At 36.5% G+C, this 17496-nt stretch overlaps 3 protein-coding genes across 4 annotated transcripts; 2 read left to right on the forward strand and 1 right to left on the reverse strand.

Annotated features, from left to right (window-relative positions):
* Positions 1-942: 942 nt before the first annotated feature.
* On the forward strand, positions 943-4370 carry LOC114413383 (GMP synthase [glutamine-hydrolyzing]-like). The gene is made up of 5 exons (XM_028377762.1): positions 943-1602; positions 2257-2883; positions 2969-3100; positions 3189-3364; positions 4013-4370. Exons 1-5 carry the CDS (start codon positions 1057-1059, stop codon positions 4134-4136), a joined length of 1605 nt encoding a protein of 534 aa, XP_028233563.1. The 5' UTR covers positions 943-1056; the 3' UTR covers positions 4137-4370.
* Positions 4371-5767: 1397 nt separating this feature from the next.
* On the reverse strand, positions 5768-11125 carry LOC114413384. Of its 2 annotated transcripts, none has more exons than XM_028377764.1 (7): positions 10463-11125; positions 9809-9959; positions 9422-9489; positions 7350-8616; positions 7139-7218; positions 6683-6860; positions 5768-6588 (listed from the first exon to the last, which is right to left on the reverse strand). In XM_028377764.1, the coding sequence occupies exons 2-7, from the start codon at positions 9894-9896 to the stop codon at positions 5948-5950; spliced, it is 2322 nt and encodes a 773-aa protein (XP_028233565.1). In that variant the 5' UTR covers positions 9897-9959; positions 10463-11125; the 3' UTR covers positions 5768-5947. The 2 variants fall into 2 exon arrangements, with proteins under 2 accessions (XP_028233565.1, XP_028233564.1); XM_028377763.1 differs by having other exon boundaries at positions 9755-9959.
* Positions 11126-11733: 608 nt separating this feature from the next.
* Positions 11734-15655, forward strand: LOC114413385 (UDP-N-acetylmuramoyl-L-alanyl-D-glutamate--2,6-diaminopimelate ligase MurE homolog, chloroplastic-like). The gene is made up of 5 exons (XM_028377765.1): positions 11734-13604; positions 13813-13929; positions 14039-14214; positions 14999-15144; positions 15313-15655. Exons 1-5 carry the CDS (start codon positions 11822-11824, stop codon positions 15329-15331), a joined length of 2241 nt encoding a protein of 746 aa, XP_028233566.1. The 5' UTR covers positions 11734-11821; the 3' UTR covers positions 15332-15655.
* The last annotated feature ends 1841 nt before the right edge of the window (positions 15656-17496 follow it).

The following is a 17496-nucleotide window of genomic DNA, read 5'->3' on the forward strand; positions in this document are numbered from 1 at the left end:
ACATTCAAGGAAGAATTTGTTAGCACTCTAGGAATGAAAATGGTTATTTATCCAACATATAATTTAATCTTCGTCTTCACTCCTTTCTTTTAATCGTTGTAAGTATAACATTATAATAAATACTTAAAAAATAGGAAAACAAACATAAATTAAAACAAACATAATAATAAACATATTATTGATTAATAAGCATAATTTGTTTATTGCTTTGAAATTTATAATGTGACAATACTTTACTTAAAATATTAGCCTCAAACAAAAATGCACAATCATTAAGTTAATCCTTAAAAAAAATGAGACCCAACTTAATTTTGTCACAATAGAAATTTTAAAGCAATAGATAAATTATATTTATTAATCAATATGATGTTTATTGTAATATTACGCTTGCAACGATTACAAAAAATGAAGATTAAATTATATTTTGGATAAATAGTTATTTTCGTCTCTGAATGTGTAAATGACTCACAAATTTATCCTTGATTATGGTAGGTTCTTTTGTTAATTTTATTGGACGAAAGTTAATGAATGAATTTGTTGCACTTTTTTTATCTTTGAGGATTAAAATTTGAATTTTTATCTTTTGGAGATAAATTATTTAATCATCTAAGCATTTAAAATGAAAATAATTATTTATCCTATTTATCTCGATAGATATTTTTTTTAGTTAATTTAAAATTATAGAATTATCATTATTAATTAAAATATATTAAGAATTTGAAATCAGAATGATAGTAATAATTAACCTAGGGAGTAGTAACATTGTTTAAAAAAAAGATTAAAGAGTTGTAAAGTGGGAGAAATTGATTGGACGAGAGAAAAAGGCATGAAGATAATTGGTGGATTCCCGCCAAACCCAAAAATCTCAAATCACAGTTAGTGACAGTAAATTAAAATAATTAAAGCGACAGGTTTACTTCAATTTATTCAAAATCACTGTTGCGGGGACATAAACCCTGGCCTATCATCATTCACCACTGTCAACAGTCGACACCATAAACCCTAGCAAAGGGAAGCACTTGGCAGCCTCCATCACTCCCTCCCCAGACAGAAAAAATGGACCCCAAAAACGTGAAATCGGACCTGGTTCTCATTCTCGACTACGGTTCCCAATACACCCACCTCATCACTCGCCGCATCCGTAGCCTCTCCGTCTTCTCCCTCTGCATCTCCGGCACCTCCTCTCTCTCCACCATCGCCGACCTCAACCCCTCCGTCGTCATTCTCTCCGGCGGGCCCCACTCCGTCCACACCCCCGACTCCCCCTCCTTCCCCGACGGCTTCCTCCAGTGGGCCCAGTCCAATGGCGTCACCGTCCTCGGCATCTGCTACGGCCTCCAGCTCCTCGTCCAGCGCCTAGGCGGCGACGTCCGCGTCGGAGACAAGCAGGAGTATGGCCGCATGGAAATCTGTGCCGATAAACCCTCCGCGCTCTTTGGCCCTGAGAAAGTCGGTAAACGACAGGTCGTTTGGATGAGCCATGGCGACGAGGCCGTCGCGCTGCCCGATGGATTCCACGTCGTCGCCCGCAGCGACCAGGGCGCTGTTGCCGCTATTGAAAACCCCCCCGCCAAGCTCTACGGCCTCCAGTATCACCCTGAGGTAGTTTTATCATAACTTCAAATTTAATCATTAACAAGGTTTTTTTTTTTTTGTCAGCATCATTAACAAAGTCTTGTCTCATTAAAAGTGGATTACATGAATAGGGCTTTTAATCAATGTCCCAAAAAGTTTGACATTACCTTAATTTGCATCACCCTGATAAAATATGTTTTTGGCCCTGTCAACATGTCTTGAAATCCGGTTCTCTTGATAGATACAATAGGCTAGAAGCAATTGTGTTTGAGTTAGAATAAGACTACTGAGTGACAAAACGCTCCTTCAGTATTTAATGCAATTGCGTGCGTATTATAAAAAAAAAAAAAAAAGCAGCTGCATGCGCATGACTTGAGCTCTCTCAGAGTATTTAGTGCAACTTCATACTCAGGACTTGAACTTGTTACCATTATTTAAGCTGGAATAATACTGAACTAGTTGATCCAGCGGTTCGAAATCTGGCTTTAATTTATTAAAATTAATTTAATACGATTTTAAAATCACGTCACTTTTGGGGAATATAGAAACTAGAAATCTATTAAACTTTTATAAAACTAAAACCGGATTTCGAGATGTTTTGAAGAACCAAATGCATATTTTATCCTATTTAATTTTATGTGCTGTATGTTCGGGATTAATGTTGGTTGTGGTTTTGTGTAGGTGACCCATACGGAGGATGGAATGGAGACATTGCGGCGTTTTCTGTTTGATGTTTGTGGTGTGGGAGCAGGGTGGAAGATGGAGGATGTGATGGAGGAGGAGATAAAGGTGATTAAAGAAACGGTGGGGCCTGATGAGCATGTGATTTGTGCTTTGTCTGGTGGTGTGGATTCCACTGTTGCTGCTACTCTGGTGCATAAGGCTATTGGGGATAGGCTTCATTGTGTGTTTGTGGATAATGGGTTGCTTAGGTATAAGGAGAGGGAGCGTGTGATGGAGACTTTTGAGAAGGATCTTCATTTGCCGGTTGTGTGTGTTGATGCCGTAAATCAGTTTCTTACGAAGTTGAAAGGTGTGGTGGATCCAGAGACCAAGAGGAAGATTATTGGGAAGGAGTTTATTTGTATTTTTGATGCTTTTGCTCAGGAGCTTGAGGGGAAGCTGGGGAAGAAGCCTTCTTATTTGGTTCAGGGGACGTTGTATCCTGATGTGATTGAATCTTGTCCTCCACCTGGGACCGGGAGAACCCATTCCCATACCATTAAGAGTCATCATAACGTTGGAGGCCTTCCAAAAGATATGAAGTTGAAGCTTATTGAACCACTTAAGCTTCTGTTCAAGGATGAGGTTTTGCTTTGGATCTATTGGCTTGTTTAAATGTGCTTGGATTCTCAGATTATGTTATGCATTGTTTTTGTTGCGGTTTGTGTAGGTTCGTCAATTAGGGAGGATCTTGGATGTTCCTGTGGCCTTTCTAAGACGTCACCCATTCCCAGGGCCTGGTCTTGCAGTGAGAGTCTTGGGTGATGTGACTGAAGGAAATGCTTTAGATATTCTCCGACAGGTATGTAGATCTTTTGTGCTTTTGTATGTTTGTGATGCTGATTGATGATTACCCTTTAGTATTTATGTCTAAGAATTGTTTTTTCCAGGTTGATGAGATCTTCATTCAGTCAATCAAGGATGCTGGGCTCTATGATTCAATATGGCAAGCTTTTGCAGTTTTCTTGCCTGTTCGATCGGTTGGAGTTCAAGGTGATCAAAGAACACACTCCCATGTTGTTGCTCTCAGAGCTGTTACAAGTCAAGATGGAATGACTGCTGACTGGTAAGATTTCAACTGTAGTATGTTTGGCTATGCTACTGAATAATGTTTTTTTTTTCTCCTTATTACCGCTGAATGTGCTCCATTTGTAGAATATACTTGTAAAAAGCATATCTGGTTATGCTGTGCTGCTGCTGCAGTACCATATTTTGTTTTCTTTTTCTTTTAATGGTACCAAATTACCAATAGTAGGTCGAACATGTTTCTAGTAAACTATAGAATGGACCAAATAAAGTTTGATAAGCATGTGATGGGTTCCCAGTACATGACATGATATTCTGCTTTTCTTGTTGATGTAGCATGTCTATTTGATAAAGGGGAAGGTGTCAGTACTGGTGCTTGTAACAGAGTATAAGAACTTCTACACCTGCTTGGGACTATAAACCATACATAAACACATAAGAAAATTTTGAAATATTCCAGAGAAAGTGATGCCACCTTATCTTGTCATTAGTCAATCATGATCTTAGTTAAATACTAGGGGCATTAAATTCTTTGCAAAAAATACATTAGTTTCAGAGCATTTTTGTTATACAAATACTTTTAAATTATTCTATTGGCTTCAAATAGGCTTTCCCTATTAAATCATAATAACTGTTGTTTATCATCCTTTGCTGCTCTCTGGTAACTACATTTTCAAATAAATTTCAGGTACTACTTTGAGCACAAGTTCCTTGACGATGTTTCCCGAAAGATCTGTAATGGTGTCCGTGGTGTAAACCGTGTTGTGCAAGATATTACCTCAAAGCCACCATCAACAATTGAATGGGAATAACATCACATTTTATGGGTTTTACTTCACAAAAGTAGCGAGGTACTTTGAAGTTGTATATGTGCTAAGGCACTGACTATTTTCTTTTTGTCTTTCATGTCTTCTTCCTTGCATGCCTACAATGGCTTGGAGGGGAGCGGGAATTTCTAGTGGAATTAATATGATTCTTGTGATTGGAGTAGGAGTTGAGAGGTCCATAACCAAAAATTTAACTAATGATTTTTTTGCCCCCATGAATCAATTTTATTAATATTTTAATTTTTGAAGTCGAAGATCATGAACAGTGTAATTGGATTGGTGAGGAAAAAAATCTGAGACGCGAGATGCTCGTACTATCTTTAAGGATTTATTTGCATGGTGTACAAGTTTCTTATTTTATAACAAGTTCTTCTCGATAATTGCTGGGTAGCAAAATGGACAATCTTTTGTAATTTAGTACTAGTAACCTTTAATTTGAAATGAGAAAAAGAGGTAGAAGGGGTTCTGATCAACTTGATCTAGATAATAGTTTAAATAAATTTATAAATCTAAGTAAAATGTTCATCTAGTGGATAAAAACTGAACATTTAGTGAGAGTCTCTAACCCATGTTTTGATAAGAACAATCTCATAAAAATGAACGCTTTTAAAAATAGATTTCATGTAAGCTCAATTTTGAAATTTAATTTAATTTGTAAAAATCATTTATGGGGCCTATTATTGGGCATGTAGTGGAGGGGAGATTGAAAGATATGCATTGCACTAGACTTACTTACTAGGCGTAATTTCATTTATGCAAGTCTCATGCCTTTTGGGTTTTGAAAGTTTTAAACAATAGTTTAATTATTCTATGTACTCTTTATATTTTTATCATTTATACTTTTTAATTCTTATAGTTTTAAAGTGGTTGTTTTACTCTCTATAGTTTATTTTTTAATTTTTTTTATCCCTATAATTTGAAGGTGATTTTTTTAATCCTTATAATGTATTTTTTTTTAGTTCTTATAGTTTAAAAATAGTTTTTTTAGTCTTTATATTTTATATTTTAATTTCCTTTTAGTCCTTACCATCAAAATATAAGTAATATTATCAATTACAATTAACTAAAAAAATATTAACAAGTAATTCGTAACTAATTTATCAGAAGTAATTTGTAATAAAAAATAGTTAATAATTTATAACTAATTATTTGTATATATTTTTTAATAACGACTAAAAGGTAATTAAAATATAAATTATAGGAACTAAAAATATCATTTTCAAATTATAGGGATTAAAAAAGAATTAAAATACAAACTAGAAGGACTAAAAATATCTTAAAATGTAAACGACAAAGACTTAAAAAAATTAATTTCAAACTATAAAAACTAAAAGACACAGAGACTATAGAAATTAAATGAGTAATTTAACTTTAAATAATTATTAATATATAAAGACTTGTAAACACTATAATTCAACAACCTCGATCAACTTATATTGTTGACTTTCACAAACTGGTACTGGTCATGCAGACTTGTTTTGAATAAAAAAATAATTAAAAAGAGATGCATGTAAAGGCATCAAATATAGAATATTTGGACTGCATATTAAAAATACAAAAAATAATTTGTCATGGCATCAAAAGATTCTAAAATAAAACCTATTAGGTACGCATAGTAACGGAGAATTTAGTTAGTTTGCATGAGAATTTAAATTCAAACTTTATTATTGTCATTGTACACGAACAAAAAATAATGAGAAAATGAAAATTTCATATTGTTGTGTATAAAAAATCATGTTGTACTGATACAAGTGTAATTTAGGAAGCGTAATGCCTGGACCAAATTTATGATTTATTCAGAAAATGGTAGCTTGATAATCTTTCCATAGTGCTTTATCATCCCACGAGTAATAAGTAGACATACTTCTGACATCCATCTCAGATGCAATTTCCAATACCATTTTTTCAAGAACATCTTTCTCCACCTCTATTGCAATATCTTCTGTAACAACTTGGATATTTAGCCACGAACCACGTCTTGCCAAGTCCTTTTCAGCAAGTTGTTCTAACGTTAAAGGTGATGGACGAGGGTGAAAGTGCAACTTAACTAGTTCTGTAATCTCTTTAACCAGAAGTTTCTTCACAACATATGCTTGGACATTTGGATTTTTTGTTGAAACATGAGGTGGGAATCCACAGTTCTGATATACCTGCATGAAAATTTCGATGACACAGTCATGCAAGATTCTACCACCAGAAAGTTGGCTAGTTAGTTCCTTCAGTTCAACAAAGGTGGATGGATCCAACAATTGGTCACATGATCTCTTCAGAGTAAGTTCATCCCATTTTAAGCTGAGAGCATGCAGAATTTCTCTTACATTGTGTAAGATGTCCTTGGAGAAGGTTAAATTGTTCATTGGATCCAAAGAGAGTCTTATAAGGTCTTCAAAATGGCTCTCTTCAAATTTGTCTTGCATTACTTGTATCGGTGACTCATCTGTGGAAGTCCGAAACTGTCATCCTTAGTAAATTGCTCAACAATAGAGTGAACATGAAAAAAAACTCGAATATGTCCAGGTTTAAAACCATACCTTGTTGAAAGGTGGTGATTTGTGGGTTGGTAACATCATCCTTAGTAAATTGCTGAACAACAGATTCAGCACTGGTGTGTTCAACTTTGTTTCCCATGTTTACATAATCATCTGTTCTCTGACGGGATGAAATAACATCTTGTGAAAAAGGAAAAGTCTGGATCTCTGGATGCAAATCCTAATCAACACCAAATTCCATTATTCACATCAAGGATAAAAAAGATAACAAATAATTTTGATGAATTTCACTAACGAGAAGTGTGAAAGCACTGTTAATTGGAAAACAATAGTTGAGATGGTGATAAAATACATATACATTTATACTATAATAAACTACAAAGTTGTAGAAAACTACTACATTGATTTTAAAAGGTAGCCAAATCCATATTTGATAAAAGTAAAAGATAGATCTCTATGTCACTTCAGAGTTCAGAGTAAATGCCAAAAACTATTTACCAGAAACGATCTACTTCCTCCGGTTATATCATTCATGTCTATGTTCCTAGTAGGGCTGTCCCTGTATCTGCCATCTGGTTCTGAAAACATATCCATATATTCTCTCATGTATATATATTATAACAATATTTTACAAGTTTCTTAGACCATGCTAAAGAATTGATGGATTACATAGATGATAAATGAGACATATTTATTATACAGAGCATACCTCTAGGAATATCATAATGTGCAAATAGACTGTCGCCAGGAACGCTATTTCTGATTCTAATATCTTCACCAAAAAGTTGCAACTTATCAGTATGCATGTTAACAATGGCCAATGGTGAATCCTTGATTTTCGGTTCCAAAAAGTTATAGGAGCCATTTTCCCCTTCTTTTGGAAGCCCCAACCTGGTTCTGTGGACCATTTGATAGTTGCTGTAATGTCTCATCCTTTCAGTAATGGAACTGTGCTTGCAGTACCTATGCATGCTTGGCAAGTACAAAGAGTCAGGACGAGGAATTGATCTCCCTAGAGAGTTTGTGCACTGTTCACATTCCTCACTTCCACAGTTTAACATCTGAGATGGGCCTTTCCTACCTTCAACATGTATATTTTCCTCAGAATGGCCAACTGAAGTATTGTATGAGTTCTTACTACGACTTTCACCAAATGAAGCAGTTTCCAGCCCCATACATAACTCAGAATCCTCCAACTTGATAATATTGTCCCTCTTCTTCAGATCAAGATATGAATTCAACCTTTTTCCAGCATTAGGATGGGCATTAATTGGTGAATTTCTCTCAGCAATTTCCAATTGTTTTACTTTTTGACCATCTTCCAAGCCCTGGGAACTGCAGGAAAATTTACTTGACATTTCATCATCTGTCCTCCACTGCTGTTCTTGTCTCCTTACTCTCATGACATGCTTCAATTTTCTCTTTATGCAACTAAAGGGAAAATATGAAGGCATAATATTTTGTGCATGAGATCTGAAGCTATCAGGCGAATGGGGAGGACTAGCAAAGCTTGTTTCCACATTAACAGTGCCAGGCTTCAAAACTACTATTCTGTTGGAGGACTGAGGCTTAACACTTAACCTCAAATCAGATCTATCAAAGGGCTTAAAAGGTTTTACACATTGTGTAGCATTACCATCTTGAGGCTTTTTTAATTTAGTCATCATTTTTTGCCTTGCCTGCTGATATGGTTCTTTCACTTGAGTACTTTGTAAGTCATGAATCTGTTTTACTAACAAAGAGTTGGGATCTTGCAAAAGTTTTATGAAAAGCTCCTTGTTTGAAAATAAAATCTGTAAAGCATCCAAGAACTGATTAGGCTCACAGTCTGCCCCATCTTTTCCCTGATAATTTTTATTCACAAATCTCGGGTCAACAATCATCTTTGTTACTTCTTCTCTCCAATCTGCTACCTGTTCATTCTCTATGCCGCTGATACTTTTACAACTATAATCTCTTCTTCTTCTGGAACTTACCTGTAGTTAGAATTCTTCCATGAGTGCTACTAAGCTATCATTGTAATAGGGTGAGAAGAATGCATGACACCATTTTTGCGGCATCTTGCCAACTATATGTGGCAATTTTAAAGCTTAATTAAAACTTCTAGATTTATAATTTATTATGCATGTATTTTATTTTTCATGAAACTAGTCAATAGATCATCAAAACAAGCCACTGATTTTTGAGACCAAGGCTGAAGGTGATTATTTTTTAAATATATTTGTAGGATGGAGTAATGGATGGGTTTCAGTGTTGTTTCTCTTCTGCTCATCATCACAGTACAAATAATAATTGAGGTCTTTAAGATTTAAATTTTAAAGTGCTACGTTATTAAGCAAAATTAAAAAGATTTCTTCACTTCGCAAAATCCTACGCCCTACCCCTACACCAATGTATTTGTGTGTGGGAAGAATTGAGAGAAAAACTAAGATAATAAAAGAAAAGAGTGGTTTATGTCAATAGTCAAGACAAAAATAAGATGGCTTATGTCAAGGGAGATGCTTTCCTCTAGGTACATTAGAGAGATAGTTAACAAATTTCTTTGACGTTTAAATTGAAATAACACGTACACTTCATAATTAATAATTAATTAGATACAAAGCACACTACAAGCAACTTAGACTACACGTAAACAGATTTAGGAAGAGGTAGGATGTGTGGCCGTGTAAAAAGGGTAAAACAGCATGCATTATGATAAATTTCATTAAGCAGAATTTTAAAAGCAAGGCTCATGTTATAACATCAATCTTAGAGAAGGAAGTGCGTTTGATCAGAACTTACACCAATTTGAAGGTACTTCTCATCAAATGTGCTAAGCACATCTGATCTACTTCTAGAATTTCCATTTCCTGCAGTTTGGAAAAAAAATTCACAAGTTCCAAATTATATCGGGACCAAATTGATTACATGTAATTTCCTCACCTTCAGAAAATTAAAATTGATTTAATGTGTAGCAGGTTTAAGTAAAAATATGGTAAATGGAGGCACGGGTTTTTGGCCCAGAAGACTTTAACTAAATGCAATATGCATCCAAGACTAAGAAACTCGCAACCTTTTTGGATGAAAATTCTACCACCCAGTAAGTTTAAGCAGTAAAAAACAAAAAAGTCTCACCATTAGCATGAGCATTCAGCCTCCTATTGGAAACCAATCTTCTGTCAGAATTACCTTCACGAAAATTGAAGATTCTTAACATTCGCCACGTACAACCTGTCTCGTACGTTTGGCTAACCCGAGGAGGAGATCTTCTCGCCATGATAAAGTGGAAAGCTACTATCTGTGATCTTTTAGTCAAATTTAATTGGAAAAACACAAAATTCTGTGCAGGCACAGAAAAAAGGAAAGGTTAATCCTTGTAAATGGGAAGTAATCAAACAATGTTCGGCTTCAGAATTCCATCCAAATGACAATAAAAAGTATCAGAATCTGAAGTACTAATTGATAATCAGTTTCAAACCCCACAAAAACCTTAAAACTTAAAAAGAGTTACAATTGAATGATCATACTTTCTAAAACTAAACAACTATACTAATATCTATAACCAATTGACAATTTTGACATATTCACCCAACCCCCGAACAAAAGTGAAATAAAACAATGAAAAAGTATCCACCTTGTCTGTAAAACACAAACACGTGAAGAGCAAAGTAAGTTACTTTCTGAATACCTAATGTGACTGAGGCCCAACCCTGACTGCAATCATTAAATTCAATAGTCCTTTTTTTTGCCTAGTTAATTCTAACAAGTATCATTGGTAAAATACGAAGTCTAACAAGTATCAATGGAAATAGCAAGTCTATAACAATTATACGTGAGAGATACCTGGATATAATACCCAAATTAAAGTCCTCCTGCAGCTTAAACAAGTGCATGATGAAGTAGATCTAGAATGGAATTTGAAAATGTGAAAGTGAAACACAAAAACACAGGGAATGTGTGTGTGTCTAAATAGTCAATCGGATTCTGATAGGGACATAAAATATTATGACAATGACAAGTAAATTGTAAAATATTTAGTGGTTGAGGAAAGCTTTTAGCTGAAGGCAACTTGGCTTGCTTTTGTTTTGTTATCCAATGTCTTTCTCTACGTGTCTATCACTTCCGAGCAATTGCAATTACAAATCCAAATCCACCCTCCTTTGCCAGTCTTTCTTAAGGTGAATTCGGGGGTGATATTCATTTAAAGAGTCGACTTCTTCCAACAGATACTCTTTTATATACACCAACCTAGAGATGAAACTTGTGACTACATGTTCAAGGAGCATGATTATCTGTCAATCATGGGCATCCTTTTCCTGTCTAGTGAGAGTTCTGTTCAGACCCACTATTTGTTGAATCCAGCTCTTTGGTTTTAAGGAATCTTCCGTCTTCCTAAGCTTGTCGTAGAGTGAGGTCTTTTGCTCGATGGGACGTCTTTCCATTCATTCATGTTTAGTATGGAACACCCCCTGGCCCCTGCACCTTGTTGTGCTACCAATGTGAACCGTTCATGTTGGTGGCTATGGTCCCGCACTCACTTATTATGTAGACTCATGTTAACGCTAACGTGAACAAGATTTTTTTATGACGGCTGTCACTTTTAATTTAGGTGCAACAACAATAATAACACCATTCTGTTATCGTTGCCTGTCATGGGATTCTAATTCTATTATTAATGACTACACAACTAACTGACAATTGCATTCTATTATTAATTTACCCTTCTTCTATACTGAATTTTGCATATAAGGCCTCTTTTGCCTCTAAGGCACAAAGAGAATTTTGCATTGACAGACAAAAGAGGAAGCTCTAGTAGGAATCCCTATAGCAAAGCACAATACTGGGTCTTTGTAGTAATTCGTATATAGAACAAGGACAAATTATAAATTATGATAAAATATCTTCACTTATAATTCTTAATATCCTGAATAACATTTGTCATTTTTTCTTTTAAAAAAAACTACATATAGCCATTTAAAGACAATTCCACTAAAGTGAATAATACACGTAAAATGATAAGACAAGTCCCCAATCCAATCTTATCTTCTCACGTACAATACTACATGATAGTTTGCCAACCTCATTTGATGCTACACAAATAGAAAGAAATTTGGGCCGAGCCCAAATGTGTATCAGGCAATGGCATAGCCCGTATGAGACACAAACCCCTATTGACTCTACTCGGCAGTAGCAGTGTCTTTGATGGCTTTATCATTTGTTGGTGTTCCACACTGGCTTTGTCCTACTCCTACAGCTGCAAAACTGCAACACTTTCACAAGCCTTCTACTTCCACTCTTACACCCTTCTTTCCTTCTTTTTCATATCCCTTTGTTGTTTTCGTTCGGGCTCCGCGGGCCATTGGGCCTGATGGGAAGTTCTACCCAAGCCCAGCCGACGACGACCCTCCGGAAGCCGACGAGGATTCCTCCCACGGCTTTTCCACCTTCCAACAAATCCAGCGCCAAGCCCAACGCGCTCGCCAAATCGAAGAAGAAGACTACAAGAACAACCAGTCCACGTACCTCGCCGCCATCGCCGACGTCGAAGACGCCCCCGACAACGCCCCCTTCGACTCCTCCGAGGATGACCTCTTCGGCGAAATCGACAAAGCTTTAGCTCTCAAGCGCAAAGAATTCGTCTCCCAAGGCCTTCTCCAACCCAATCCCCCCAAGCAGGACCAACTCCCCGTCGCCGCCGTCGACGAGCTCCAACCGGACGAGCTCGGCGACTTGGAGGAAATCGAACGCCTCCAGGGACTCACCGGTGACGGTAACGGAAGCTCAACCGATTCTCCGTTTGAATTCGATTTTGACAGTTATGGTAAAAGTAAGGTTAGGATTGTAGAAGGGAAATTTAAGATGACTCTGGCTGAGCTTCTTGACGAGAGTAAGGTCGTGCCGGTGTCGGTTTCCGGTGATTTGGAGATTGAAATCACCGGAATTCAGCACGATTCGAGGATTGTTAGTTCTGGTGATTTGTTTGTGTGTTGTGTGGGGAGAAAAACCGATGGGCATTTGTTTCTGTCTGAGGCTGATAAGAGAGGTGCCGTTGCGGTTGTGGCTAGTAAAGAGATTGATATTGAGGACACTTTGGGGTGCAAGGCTTTGGTTATTGTGGAAGATACTAATGCTGTTCTTCCTGCTTTGGCTGCCTCGTTTTTTAAACAACCTTCCACCAAAATGGCTGTGATCGGGATAACTGGGACTTATGGCAAAACGACCACCACCTGTTTGATTAAAAGTTTGTATGAGGCGATGGGGCTGCGCACCGGTATGTTGAACTCGGTTGCTTCATATGTACATGGGGATAATAAGATGGACCTGGGTAACATGGTGCCGGATTCTGTTTTGGTTCAGAATTTGATGGCCAAGATGATTCACAATGGGACTGAGGCGGTGGTCATGGAGGCGGGTGGTCATGGGTTGGGGGATGGGAAGTATGATGAGGTTGATTTTGATATTGCGGTTTTCACTAATTTGAGTAAGGAGGAGGAGGGGGATAGGGACGCGCAGGCTAAGTTGTTCTCGAGAATGGTGGATCCGGAGAGGCACAGGAAGGTTGTTAACATTGATGATCCAAATGCGTCATTTTTTGTGTCGCAGGGGAGCCAGGAAGTTCCTGTTGTGACGTTTGCAATGGAGAATAAGGAGGCAGATGTTCATCCCTTGAAGTTTGAGCTTTCTTTGTTTGAGACACAGGTTTTGGTTAATACTCCCACAGGGATACTGGAGATTTCATCCGGTTTGCTTGGGAAGCATAATATTTACAACATCCTTGCTGCTGTGGCAGTTGGGATTGCTGTTGGGGCACCCTTGGAGGACATTGTTAGAGGGATTGAAGAGGTTGATGCAGTTCCTGGGATGTGTGAGTTGATTGATGAGGAGCAAGCATTTGGGGTGATAGTGGACTATGCCAGTACTCCTGATGCATTGTCTAGATTGCTTGATTCTGTAAGAGAGCTTGGACCTCGCAGGGTTATAACTGGTATGTTTGTGTTGTGCTTCTCTTATTGCTGCAAAATATTTCCTTTCTAATTTTGGTTTGGACATGAAGAAATTAAACCAAAGCATTTTTCTGTTGGAAAGTTAAAACTCCATACTTATTTACATGCCTGGAGTGTGAAGACTTGTATTATTTAAGTCAAACATGCTTTCATTATTGTGCATGTCATAATTTCTTGTTCATTTTGAAGTCATTGGATGCTGTGGTGAGGGCGACAGGGGGAAGAGGCCTGTGATGACCAAGATAGCAACAGATAAAAGTGAAGTGACCATGCTGACATCTGACAATCCCAAGAATGAAGATCCATGTATGTATTTTGAACATAGAATAGAGCAATATATGAATATGCGTACTTTAACTAGCTGCTGCACTGCTTTGGAATCTAATTTTGACATGCTTCTTTGCTTTTTGCCCAGTGGATATATTGGATGATATGTTAGCTGGGGTAGGATGGACGATGCAGGACTACCTGAAATATGGAGAGAATGACTATTATCCACCTCTTCCTAATGGTCATAGACTTTTTCTCCATGACATTAGGAGGGTAGCTGTGCGAGCTGCAGTTGCAATGGGAGAGGAGGGTGATATGGTTGTAAGTTAATGAAGCCCTATTCTACATTTCACCTTCTAATATAGAATTGAGCTAAGTTGTGATGCCTGAGAAGTCACTTAATTGAAAGCATTTTGGTGCTTGTACTGCAAAAGAGATTTATAGTTTTTGGTTTTCTGAAAATTTTGATGGATATTTTAAGGTGTATGTCAAAGTGATATGTCAACGAAACTATACTGTTTAAGAGAAAAAAATAGGGAGAAGCTTAAATTTAAACACAATGAACAAACATTGCCACAATCCACAATAATAAATCTTATTGCAAGTGGATGATTATCCTCCAACAATCAACATTCAGTTTCATCATGGCACTTGGTGATCCTATGAAGTCATGACTTAGAGTTCCTACACAAATGTGGGAGTTCTAGTTTGTCTCAATTTGGTAGCCTTGCTTTAATTGAAGGCTTAACTGATCCTTTCCTTTTATTTTCTTGTGCGGTGATTGATGCGACACCATCCTAGTAGAGCATGTCCAAACTAATTTTTCTTTATGATTTGTGCTTATTGGAGTTGAGAAAACTTCATGTTTCCTGTCAGTCTATAAGCTTTAGATTGACTGTTTAAAAAAATAAACTACCGAAAGCATTACAACTGGAGTCTGATAACTTGTTTCCTCTTCTTGACATCTATATAAATTAATTCTTTAAGAGTATCATATCATCTATAAGTTGAAATAATGCACCAAAAAAATAATATAAACAAGGAATTGTTAATTTGTGGGTTGTGATTTGTGAAACAAGGTTGTACTTTTATATGCATGGTGCAGGTGGTTGCTGGCAAAGGCCATGAAACATATCAAGTAGAAGGTGATAAGAAGGAATTCTTTGATGATCGAGAAGAGTGCCGAGAGGCATTGCAGTATGTTGATGAGCTTCACCAAGCTGGAATAGATACAAGTGAATTTCCATGGCGGTAATATCAAATGTTTTCCTCTTCAATGCCCTTTTGTAACTTGACAAGGCTGGTTATTGGCAATTAAGACCACACCTGCAACAAAATAAATAAAAGAAAAACACAGAATTGTCATGTGTTACCCATGAAAAAGAATAACATGTTTATTTCGTTTTTGTCTTGTCGCAGGTTACCAGAGAGCCATTGATACAAAAGGCTGTTGTGATAAATATTGGATTGTTATCTTCGAGCAAGTATGAAGAAAAGGGCCTTTCCGTGGTTAGAGAGCTTTTCTTTGCAGGAGCTTGGAAAGCGCAAGCCCCAAAAATTAGGCGTCAGATTCCAGCCAAAAATAGGACGGTCGGCTTAGTACAGTTTATCCAACCATTTATTTTTGTTTATACAAATGTAGTCATAAGTTTTCTTCTCCCATTCTCCGTTGTCCTTTTCTACTGTAATTCTACGTCTTCTAACTAAATTATGGAGAGTAATGCAATAGTCAGCTTCCTCTTTCTTCGCTTTGTACAACAAATTCAGTCTTTATTCTTAGAATATGGATAAAATATTTTGAGAAGCATCAGGAATGTCCAACAGGCAACAATAGGTTTGAGAAGCTTTGGAGTATCACTATGAGCACTGACATCCAGCACCAAAACTCTTCTTGGGTGGGCTCTTAAGCGGAACCTATTAAAAGGGACCACTTTGTTTAAAAAACATTAGTCAACCTAAACTACTAGCTGATATGTTGACCAAAGTCAAATATAATTTATAAACAATCCAGATGCAAGGCGATTAATAGCATTTAAATTTAGTTTGGAATAGGTGAAAAATCTCCTCCAAAGAAGTCTGGGATCCCATGGCATGCAATCCAGCCCATTACGGATAGTTTACAAATGCATCGCACGTCAAAGTACTTCTAACTATTTTATTAACATAATTTGTATGACTAATGAAATCTCCTTACAAAAATTTTAACAGTCGAAGAAAAAGTGAAAATCAATTCACCAGTCAAAGTCAATTGAGTCTGCAAGAAAAACAAGGATATTTTGGGTCCAAAGAGAGTGATAGTTCCTAAAACATTTGAAGTAATTGCCATGCCTTTTAATCCGAATGAACTTTTCATATATGGTTGCCAAGACATTCACAAATGCAATTATATAAACCTAATGATATTTCTCGCTCGCAGAACAAATATTTGTCTGGAAGTACATAGCTAAGCCACTGTGACCTTTCAATATGTGCTGCTTTTGAATTACAATTCTAATGCGGAGTGAGGATAATTAAGCTATACTTGTGATGGGTGAACAGAAAGTTTTGTGATGTAATCTGTGGGGGGCAGAAAAAGAAAAGGTCAGACTTGGCTTTTAGTTCCTATATTTTAATTACTTGAGCCTTTTTAAGTCAGTCGTAGCTTTAATTTTTGTATGTTTGAAAGATGTTAGATTTTGATGATCTTTATTGTAATATTTTGATCTGTACAATAAGTGTATAAAATGTTTAGAATTATCTGATCCGGATGCTGTAATATCTTTTTTTCTTGATTCTTGAACGCCATATCTAAAAGGTGCTCCTTTTCATGTTTACTTGCATTTCAGCTTTTTCAAATTTATCTGCAAACATACTAGACAGACATATAATACGAAGTTTCTTTTTGATATCTATTCATAGCCTGCCTGGGAGAAGCTATCATGCATGTATTTATATACTATCAGGCAGCGTGCATTTAATCACCATTCTCTTTGGTTGGTTATTTTATGTAAAGGGAATTGCTCTGATAATCACAATTCACAGTTCTCCAGATAGTATATACCTAATCTCAAAGTATAGTTATTTTATTTGAGCTTACACTATTATCATTGGGAAATGGTTTTATGGCAGCAGACATGTGATATTCTTTAGTGGTGTCCATTTCATGAAACATTTTGATCTACTTGATACAATTTTTTCATACGTCTCTTGGAAGACAAAATGAACTAGCAATGGTTTCCATTTGTTCTGTGTTTCTTGTGTTTACTTTTTTTTTTTTGAAATCATGCTTAATGCAACCAATCCAGAATATTGAAACTAAAAAAATGTGCAAAGAATGCTGAAATTTCGCTTAAGTTCATTTTTGGAAAAGTTGCTTAGGAGAGTGAAGGAATTTTGGGTTCTAAAAATATCATTTTACTGGTTCCACTACCACTAATACAGTAGTGGTTATTGCTAAAAAGTATAAACTAGTAGAAAAGCAGAGCCTCTTATTGCAGTACCAGTTGATGAACCTTGGAGGTGGATACTTCTGGTCCACATTCACTGTAGTTAGTGTTTTTAGGTACTCATGCTGTAACTTTTAAATAATTAAACATTAGACAATTCAAATTTCGATATAAGTCG

Source organism: Glycine soja, chromosome 5 (assembly GCF_004193775.1).
Source record: "Glycine soja cultivar W05 chromosome 5, ASM419377v2, whole genome shotgun sequence".
Classification (NCBI taxonomy): domain Eukaryota; kingdom Viridiplantae; phylum Streptophyta; class Magnoliopsida; order Fabales; family Fabaceae; genus Glycine; species Glycine soja.

Excerpts from the sequence above, each read along its gene's own strand:
- LOC114413383 (XM_028377762.1), top strand. The coding sequence starts at position 1,057 with ATGGACCCCAAAAACGTGAAATCGGACCTGGTTCTCATTCTCGACTAC. Across the intron at positions 1,603-2,256 it reads GCCTCCAGTATCACCCTGAG|GTGACCCATACGGAGGATGG; the intron begins GTAGTTTTATCA and ends GGTTTTGTGTAG. Across the intron at positions 3,365-4,012 it reads GATGGAATGACTGCTGACTG|GTACTACTTTGAGCACAAGT; the intron begins GTAAGATTTCAA and ends AATAAATTTCAG.
- LOC114413384 (XM_028377763.1), bottom strand. The coding sequence starts at position 9,896 with ATGGCGAGAAGATCTCCTCCTCGGGTTAGCCAAACGTACGAGACAGGT. Across the intron at positions 9,490-9,754 it reads GCTGAATGCTCATGCTAATG|GAAATGGAAATTCTAGAAGT; the intron begins GTGAGACTTTTT and ends TCCAAACTGCAG. Across the intron at positions 6,589-6,682 it reads AATCACCACCTTTCAACAAG|ATGAGTCACCGATACAAGTA; the intron begins GTATGGTTTTAA and ends GGACTTCCACAG.
- LOC114413385 (XM_028377765.1), top strand. The coding sequence starts at position 11,822 with ATGGCTTTATCATTTGTTGGTGTTCCACACTGGCTTTGTCCTACTCCT. Across the intron at positions 13,605-13,812 it reads ACCTCGCAGGGTTATAACTG|TCATTGGATGCTGTGGTGAG; the intron begins GTATGTTTGTGT and ends TTCATTTTGAAG. Across the intron at positions 14,215-14,998 it reads GAGAGGAGGGTGATATGGTT|GTGGTTGCTGGCAAAGGCCA; the intron begins GTAAGTTAATGA and ends TGCATGGTGCAG.